This window comes from Nuphar pumila, chromosome 9 (assembly GCF_984573655.1).
Source record: "Nuphar pumila chromosome 9, dmNupPumi1.hap1.1, whole genome shotgun sequence".
Classification (NCBI taxonomy): domain Eukaryota; kingdom Viridiplantae; phylum Streptophyta; class Magnoliopsida; order Nymphaeales; family Nymphaeaceae; genus Nuphar; species Nuphar pumila.
Window position 1 is genome coordinate 96527289 of NC_143257.1, and position 9881 is coordinate 96537169.

General features: G+C 34.5%; 1 protein-coding gene across 1 annotated transcript in view; it reads left to right on the plus strand.

The window, feature by feature from the left end:
* The window catches only part of LOC149828730 (lysM domain receptor-like kinase 3), a 119894-nt gene extending 112193 nt beyond the window's left edge, over nucleotides 1–7701 (plus strand). The window contains exons 10-11 of the mRNA XM_090017698.1: nucleotides 6414–6521; nucleotides 7145–7701. Coding sequence (XP_089873824.1) covers nucleotides 6414–6521; nucleotides 7145–7309 — 273 coding nt within the window. The 3' untranslated portion in view covers nucleotides 7310–7701. The remainder of the gene's footprint in view (nucleotides 1–6413; nucleotides 6522–7144) is intronic.
* Nucleotides 7702–9881: the final 2180 nt, after the last annotated feature.

Here is a 9881-nt window from a genome sequence, read left to right on the forward strand (position 1 = left end):
CTATAACATTTTCAAGATATTCTTCTCTAACATGGTGGCAGTCCATCTTGATATGCTTCGTGCCCGCATGAAAAGTGTGATTTTTGGCAATATAGATTGCACTATTGTTATCACAACACAACTTTGTAGGCCCTTAAACATGAACCCCCATGTCTTCCAACAACAGACGAATCGACACAATCTTCATGGTGGTAGTTGTCATGGCTCGGTATTCGGCTTCAGTAGATGATAGAGACACCTTTTGTTGCTTCTTGCATCTCCAAGAGATTAATGATTCACCTAAGAACACGCAAAAATCAGTGGTAGAGTGACGGTTATTTGGATTACCTTGTCAATCAGAGTCAGTATAAGCAATTAAATTTAACTCAGAAAATAAAGATAAAAATACTTTCTTATTTAAGGATCCCTTTATATATCTGATAATTCGGAAAATTGCACTCATATGAACTGATGTAGGAGCATATGCTGAAATTGACTTGCAACATGAACGAAATGTGAAATATCTGGTCTAGTGGTGCTAAGATACATTAAAGATCCAACAAGTTGCTTGTAAGGAGTGAGATCTTTTAGGAGAACCCCATCATCAATTTTTAAATTTATTCCTACCACTTAAAGGGGTTTCACAAGCTTCATCATCTGTAATTCCTAACCTATCAATAATCTCAAATTCAAGTTTAGTTTGAGATAAAAAATAACCTCTGTGAGAGTAGGCAGTTTCTATGCCTAAAAGGTATGTCAAAAATTCTAAATCTGACATTTCAAAATTTTCTTTTAGTATGGACTTTATACTCTTAATTCCTTTAGCATCGTCACCTGTAATTAGCATATCATCAACATATAATAATAAAATCACGATTCCTACATTGGATTGCTTGACAAACAAGGCAGTGTCAGTATAATATAAAGTAAATCCATTTTCTATCTTTAAGTTATTAAACCGATCATACCAAGCCTTGGGAGTTTGTTTCAAACCATAAAAAACTTTTCGTAGGCGAAGGACTTTACTTTTAGGAACATCCATACCTGGAGGAGCATTTATATAGACTTCTTCATTTAGGTCACCATTTAAAAAGGCATTTTTAACATCCATTTGATATATGTTTCAGTTTTTAATTGAGAAAATAGTAATAAGACACCTAACAATAACCATACGCGCAACGGGAGCAAAAGTTTCATCGTAGTCTATTCTATATTCTTGACTATACTCTTTAGCAACTAGACGGACTTTATACCTTTCAAGAGACCCATCACTCTTGGTCTTGACCTTAAAAACCCATCTACATCTTATTGTCTTCTTTACACTAGGTAGTTTTTGAAATTCTCAAGTTTTAGCCTTTCTAAGAGATCTAAGTTTATTATCCATTGCTTCTCTCCCTTCTACAATTTTCCTAGCTTCTTCAAAGTTTTTAGGTTCCACATATGAATGAATGGCACTAAGGTATGCTTTATATTTAGGTGAAAATGATTCATAGGATATGAATCTAGAAGGAATTCTGCTAACTCTTTTGGTTCTATGAGGATTTAGATTATTTGTTGAGGTAGGCTCACATTATTTGTTGAGGTAGGCTCATTAGCTTCACTATATTTCTCAATTACACTTTTAAAAGTGTTTTTATCTCTATGTGTATAGGTGATAGCATCACTAGTTCTTACTTCGGTAGGTTGATCAAGAGATTGATAAGGAGAGTTGTTATTCTCATCTATATTTTCATCATCACTAAGATTATTATATAAGAGTTCATCATCACTCGAAACATCATCATTTCTAGATAACAACTCAAACAAAAAAAGAGTAATCTACATTATCTCTATGAGGTTCACATTCTTTAAAACCACTAACATTTTCTAAAAGGGTTGCATTTCTAAAAACATATAATTTATTATTTTTAATATCATAGCATCTAAAACCTTTTTGTGTTTCGGAATATCCAAGAAATGCACAAGGGATGACTTTTGGTGAGAGTTTATAATTTTGTCGGTAAGAACAAAACATTTGCATCCAAAGATTCTCAACCTATTATATTTCAGTTCTTTTTTATGTAAATTTTCAAAAGATGAGATCTTATTTAAATTTTTTGAAGGAAGATGATTTATAAAATAAACGGATGCAAGTGCTGCCTCAGCCCAAAATCTTTTAGGAATATTTTGAGAAATAAGCAAAGTTCTAGTGGTTTCAATAATATGCTTATGTTTTCTTTCGGCTAGACTATTTTGTTGAGGTGTTTTGGGACAGGATTTTTTATGAACAATCCCATTGTTTTCAAGATAATTTTTAAATTCATTTGAAAGATATTCACCTCCAGAATCGGTTCTAAGAATTTTTAAGTTACCATTAAATTGATTTTTAATCAACATATGACATGTCTTAGATGCAAAAACCTCATGTTTATGCTTAAGAAAATATATCCAACAATATCTAGAATATTCATCAACAAAACTAACATAATATGCAAATCCTCCTTTAGATATGACGGGTGTCGGTCCCCATACATCCGAATGCACAAGTTAAAATGGTTTGGTTGTAAATATAGATCTTTGTTCAAAAAACAAACTTCTTATTTTCTCAAGAATACAATCATTACAAGTGAAATCACTTTTACAAAGATCTTTAACAAAATGTAAATAGGAAAGCTTGATGACATTAGGATGTCAAAGTCTTTTATGCCAAACATTTATATCCTTATGTTGGGCAAGATTACAAAAAGAATGTTTTGTAATTTGTAGAAATTTCATACAGTAGAGATCTCCTTTTTTAAAGTCTTCCTCAATCAACTTCTTGGACCGACGATCTTGTACCCAACATTTATTTGATGAGAGCTTAACATCACATCCATGGTCTAAGAGTTGAGAGACCGAAAGCAAATTTAAATTTAATTTTGGTATAAATCTAATTTTGGGAATAGACAAATCTTATTTTTCAAAGTTTCCAACTCCTTTGATTTCAAAAGAAGCCCCATTTGCGGTTGAAACAAAAGAAGGTAAAACATTTTTTTTGTATTCGAAAAGTACAAAAATATTGGGAGTCATATGAAAGGAGGCACCCGAATCTAAAAGCCAAGGAATTTTATTGGGAGGAGAAGAAGATGATACAACGGCACCGGAAATGGATCCTTTGAAGAGGGATTGAAGAGCCTCCATGACTTGACTTAATGATAATGGTCAATTGTTGGAAGTAGATGGATTCTCCTTCTTCTGTGGTTGAAACGTGGTAGATATAGCCACTTTTTTCTTCCACTTTGGACAAACTGGCTTAATGTGCCCCGGTTATTTACTAAAATGGCAAATAATTTTTCTATACTCCCTTGATTTCATCTTCCATTTTGACCTCCATCTTCCCTTACTCTTTGATTTTGATTTTGAAATTTGTTGAAATGAGGAGGCTTATAAGTTTTCAAATTATTTCCCAGCCTAGAGACGACACAGGCTTCTTCATTCTCATCTTTGGTTGAAGGCATAACTAGAACACTTTGATTGGTTTTACTAATTTCTATTCGAGTTTCTTCCCCACTTAGCTTAGTAAGAACATCTTCAAGAGGTGGATAAGTAAAAGATCTTATTTACTCGAATTCGGGTCTAAGCCCATTCAAGAAATTAAAAAATCGATCTTCTTCTAATGGTTTGTGTCGTAGCTCAATGGCTTATCCACTCCACTTTGGTTTAAGAATAGCAAGCTCATCTCAAATAGATGATAATTCGGCAAAATATTCTCTAATAGTCATTTCGCCTTGTTGAAGAGTTAAATCCTTTTTTTGAAGGTCATATTTGTGAGATAAATTTCTCGAGGTATACATCCTCTCAAGATATTTCCAAACTTGTGACGCCTTTTTAAATTTTAAAATATTGGCATTAATCCTAGTCTCAACCATAGAAAAAATCTATGAAAGAATTTTGTAGTTTTTCATTTCCTATTCTTCATGTTTCGTGTTATATTCTTTAAAAGCCTTCAGCATTTTCTTTCCATAAAGGACTTTTATTTCTCCTTTTTCAACTATAGTAATTTTTGGCTCGGGTTCCGGAATCGTACCTTTGATGTAGCCCCAAAGCCCTTTTCCCTTGATATGAGCTTCCATATTACCGGCTCAAACATGATAGTTTGACTCATTGAGTTTGAATCCGAGAGAAAAATATGAATCCTTTTCCTCCATTGAGAAGCTTTTATGAGAAACAAAAGAATCTTCACAATTAGAACACTTACCACAACGGGTCTTCTTTTAGCTATTTTTTGTAGTACGGTGAACGAAAAGTAGATTGCAAGAGCTTTCTATGCTAAAAAAAAGAATGAAGAGTGGGCACAATTTTCGCGGCAACCACTGTGATGACGGCACACGTGCTAACTTCTCATAAACCTTGCTCTGATACCATGTAAAAATATCTTCAAAAATATCAAGTTCAAAGATGACTTAATTAACCCACAAGATTTACAAAGAGAATAAGTGCACAAAGGCACAAGGAAACACTCACAAAGGACCACAAATGCACGAAGGTATAAAAAAATAATCTTTTATTGAGAGAGAGAGAGCACTAAAAAGTATACTAAATTACATGGGAGAAACCCCTTATTTATAGGCTACAAGGGACCTAAGGAGAGGCTCCCATATAGATGTTGGAGCCCCTTCAACGGTCATATTTATGACCGTTGGAGGGGCCCAATGTCTATATGGTGGACCCCTTCAAGATATAAAAAACAAGAAATAAAAAAAGAAGGAAAAAGAAAAAATAAGAAAAAAAATGCATATTCAAGTGAATATGCATGTTATATGTGAAAAGACAACTTTACCCCTAGAAGGCATTACAAAGAAAAGACACACATATATATATATATATATATATATATATATATATATATATATATATGAGAACTGGACATATTAGGCCCACTTTTCTCATTCTGCCCCATAGTTTGAAGTGTTTTATGATAGATCTGAACTGCTAGATGTGTTTAGCATGCTCGATTTAGTGGGAATCGACTCTTGGATCATATTTTTTCGATGAAAAAATATATTTTTATGAGCCGGGAAAAATTCATGCCTTCATAGCCATTGATTTTGGATCACAGGAAAAACCTGTATATAGGTCAGATTCTGGTGATCCAAAAGCCGGTTCCCACTAAATGAAACCTATAGATCACATATATGGTGTTAGATGTGAGAAAAAATACCAAAAAACTATGATTTTGAGGGGGCAGAATGAGAAAGTGGGCAGAACCAGCACATTACTCTCTCTCTCTCTCTCTCTCTCTCTCTCTCTCTCTCTATATATATATATATATATATATATATATATATATATATATATATATATATATAGTCGTGTCCCCATACCCGCATTTTTTGAAATTGCCATGTACTCTCCGTACCCGTACCCGTACCTGTACCCATACCCGTACCCATGTGACATAGCTGGTATCTCTATTTCTAGGAAGCCTAGGGGTAAAAATTGCTATTTCCCCTTCACCAAGTGCACCACTAGGAATTTGATATTGCTGGAAAGAGCTTGACTTATTCTCTGTTAGAACATTTGCTTCTCTTGGTCATTAATGGAGAAATCCGTACTGTGGCCCAAATGGGCCAGTGTCTATCGGTTGATGATATTTACTCGTGAAGAGAAGGTTTTATATGATCTTAGCTGTAGTTTGCTGACATTTTCTTGAACTTTGGCTGTTTGCTTGCTCCGAGAACAGAACCATTGCTGCTATAATGTATCTGTATTTTTTCCCCTCGTGAATTTGTGATTTTTAGGCTCTGTTTGAGAGCCTTGCATTGAGATGGAAATGCTATTTCCATGTGTTGCCAAATATAGTTTCGATGAAATGTATTTCTTTGTTTGTGTAAAGGAGCACAAATGTTGTCTGAAATATGGGACCCGAATATGTAGTGCTTAACTGCAGAAAATCACACTTCCATGACTCCTGAACATACCACCGTCTGTAGTGTACTGATGAATTCTTAACCTAAAATGCTCGAGTAGGTGACTGCTGGCTTTCTATGACCAGTAGAGTGCTGCCACCTGCACAGATATCTGTTTGGGGATTATCAAAAGTATACAAGTGCACTTCTAAAAATATACCAGTTTTAAATGTACAGATGGTAGTGCTTAATTAATCGATTAATTTTTTTATAATGAAATGGTCTTGGAGTAACATTTTCTAGAGTTTTATTAGTCTGGTTGGTGGCACACTTTTTTTATTATATTTTTAGGTAGAAATATCATTTTTTTTTATTCATATGTTCATTTTCTTTTTTGTCCCTTTGTAATCATGTATATAGCTGTGAAATGAAAAAAGAATTCTTGATTAGTTGATGGTAACCCCCACCACTCTATCAGAAATGCAATATACTGTTTATCTACCTGTATTAAAGTGAAATTTGCATTTTTAAGTTTTGATTTATTTTTTTTATGACATTGAGTTGCAGGTGCTTGCTGCACTTCGGAATTCTCCTAGTTCAATGAGCATGACAAGCTTGAAAGAATGTATAGACCCCAATCTGATGGATTTGTATCCTCATGACTGTGTATACAAGGTGACTCTCTCTCATCATCATATCAAGAAGTTCTTCCCCATCTACTTTGGGTTGTCTTTATGCATCTTATTTCTCTATTCATGTCCCAAATTTTTCTTGCTTCCTTCTAGTCTCTTTAAGCTGCATTGCGCAGACATTTTGGTATTGGTATTGTTCCAAGCTTCTGCATAAATTGCTTTAAAAAAAGTTGTTTAGCATGTTTAAGCCTTCTAATAAGGCTTTCATTAGATCTTTTCATTGGTGCTACCTCTAAATTTTTTATACTTAAATTTTTGCATTTTTTTGGCCATTAATCTGAATTTGGAATTTTTGTTATCACCCGATATGTTTTCATTATAGCAGACTTGTTTTCCTTATGGCAGACATCAAGCATCCACCTTAACAAGCATATCTTAATCAAAATTCGTCTTATCTTCTTTTTTGTTCATTGTTGTTTAGTCACTTGCGTTGTATGATAGAACCATCTTTCCACATTCTCCAAGTGCTTTTATATCAAGAAGCTTGAACTTAGCACATGGCGTACCATTAGCTTGTACATTGTCTATCTTTCATGAGAGCGCAAGTTCAAGCTATCCGTTCGCTCACATCTAAATGGCCAGTTTTTGCTTGTTTTGTGTATGAAGATGGCGATGTTGGCAAAGCAGTGTGTTGATGAAGAACCGATCCTACGTCCTGACATGAAACAGGTGGTGATTGCTCTCTCGCAGATTTTGTTATCCTCAATAGAGTGGGAAGCCACATTGGCTGGCAACAGCCAAGTTTTCAGCGGCCTTGTGCAAGGAAGATGATACTGCCTAATTCATCTCTTCCCTTCTGGAGTGTGTTTTTCTTTTTCTCCCGTTTTTCTTTTATTCTTTGTATGGTAATGCCCTCCATGGCTATGTCCATCTTCTATTGTTCTTCCTTTCATTTCTTTTGTTTCCTGAGGTGGTTCTGCTCTTTTTTATTTCTTTGTTTTCTCTTCACATGAATGTCATCTGTAAATTGATAGTCACTTCCTCAAATGTCACCATGAAGGATCACTGGTCATTTCACTTGATGGCTGGCTAATGTGAAGCCAGAGTTTTTGTTTCCACTGTTGGGGTGTATGATAACATTTATGATGCATAAGGTACTGTAATGTTTGTTATGGCTGTGAAAATGGCTGGTTGACCTTAACATAGAAGGGAATAGTAGCTTCATAATATGTGGTACAGTATGTGGTTGCTGCATGCCATGAAGTTAGGCTGTTACTTTTTTTTATATATTTATAGCTAGTTTCATTGCCTGCATTGGGGTACTATTACTTTTGTTCACTTCATGGGCGGGGGTAGATTCTGAGCTTGTTTGGCTGGGTTCAGGTCGAACCCATTCAAGCCCTTTGGACCCTGTTTGAAACATTCCCCAGAGTGTTTATACTTGGTCTTATCAGGGTTGGTCCTACACTAGCATGGTGAAAAATATCGCAGATTTATGAAAATCTCGTGATAATATTGCGAGAAATTACCTGAAAGTTAAAAACGGCATTTTCTGGCGATATTTTCAAAATATCATGATTTATTCGTCAAAGCATAAATATTGTTATTTAAACGTAATATTTACATTTTTAATGGCTATTTATCATGAAAAAACCATGCATTTTGTTAAATATTTTTTATTTATATTGTCTTCTAAAAAACTTTTTATAATTTTAAATTATTTTTTATTGCCGATATTTTGCAGAAAAAATGGGGATTTAAAAAAAAAACAATTTCTTGCAAGTTTTTCACTACTGATATTTTGTCTTTTTTACAGAAAATGCCGCTTTTCACTACACTAGCTTGGTGACAAATATCACAGATTTATGAAAATCTCGTGATAATATTGTGAGAAATTACCTGAAAGTTAAAAACTGCATTTTCTGGTGATATTTTCAAAATATCACGATGTATTCGTCAAAGCATAATATTATTATTTAAACGTGATATTTACATTTTTAACGGCTGTTTATCATGAAAAAACCATGTGTTTTTTTTAAATATCTTTTTTTGTTCGCATGAAGCTCACAACAGAAATGGGTTAAAACAGCAAAATAACGGTAGCCAAATTCTCATGAGAATTTGAAAATTTTCATATTTTGTGTATTTTTATCAACAAAATAATGGCAAAATAAATAAGTTAAAAGTTATTTGTAAATAGAATAAAAAAAAATTGTACAAAAATAAAACCACTATTTTTTTTTTCATGAAAAGAAGGTGACTAAAAACGTAAATATCACAGCAAAACCACGATATTTATATTTAAAAAAAAAATTTGCAATACTTTGAGAAACATCACAATATTTTACCGTTTACAATTTACACCCAAATGTTACATTTTTTGTGATATTTTCAAAATAATGCTGATAGGTTGTCACATAAATGACCAGCATGTGTGCACGTGCACACACACACGTGACACCTTTTTCTTTTCCGTGGTAGGGTTTACTGTGTGGGGGAGGTCTGTCACTGAAGGTAGCTCCACGGGCTGTTCCGTGGTAAGGTTTACTCCATGGTGCTGTCTTCCATGACACGAACACACCCTTAGTTTTTTAATGCACTCTCTACATCATTCGAACAGTAAAATGCCACCAAAACTGAAGATTTTCTCAATATAATGCACACACTAAATACTTTTCTTTCCGGATAACAATCAAATCACCCTCTTGTGCTGTTCTCAACAATTTGACATTTGCATAGACTAACAAACTGTTAGCTGAGACATTTATATATGCAACAGAAGGCCCAGTCAGATGAAAAAGCAAAAGACTAGGAACAGCTTATCATTAATAACAGGTTCCAGCTTCTGCTTTACAATTAAGAAGAGATAGTAATACATAAATACAAGAGCATAAAATGGTATCACTATTTGCATAAAGATGCTAACATGTGACGAGGAGGTTCAAATGATCGCCGGGAATGAAGGACGGCCATGTTATCGATCAGTAGGACGTCACCCTTTTGCCATGGAATAGCAACAGATTCCTCCTCAAGGATTTTGAGGCAGTCATAGATAATATCAGCTGGCAATGGTGTTCCAACTCCAAAAGTCACTGCCTTGACAGGATCGTTGTGAGCATCTTCCCAACCAGTATAAGCAGCAACCATGCTATTGAACTAGTCCTTACGCCCCTTGTATCAATTTTAATGGCTGAAATTGGGCCCATCACAGTTTTGACGCCATCATCTATCCACTTCATGCCCAGTCGAGCAGCCCTGTCCATTGATGTGAGAAGGAAAGTTCCCAGGTTACATGAAAGTGTTACATAGCATCACCCCCAAAGTAAGATTGCAAGCACCTATGCTATTAAATAAAAGGCGCATTTGATTGGTGCAGAGATCCTCAAGTGTCTTGGCTCGAGGT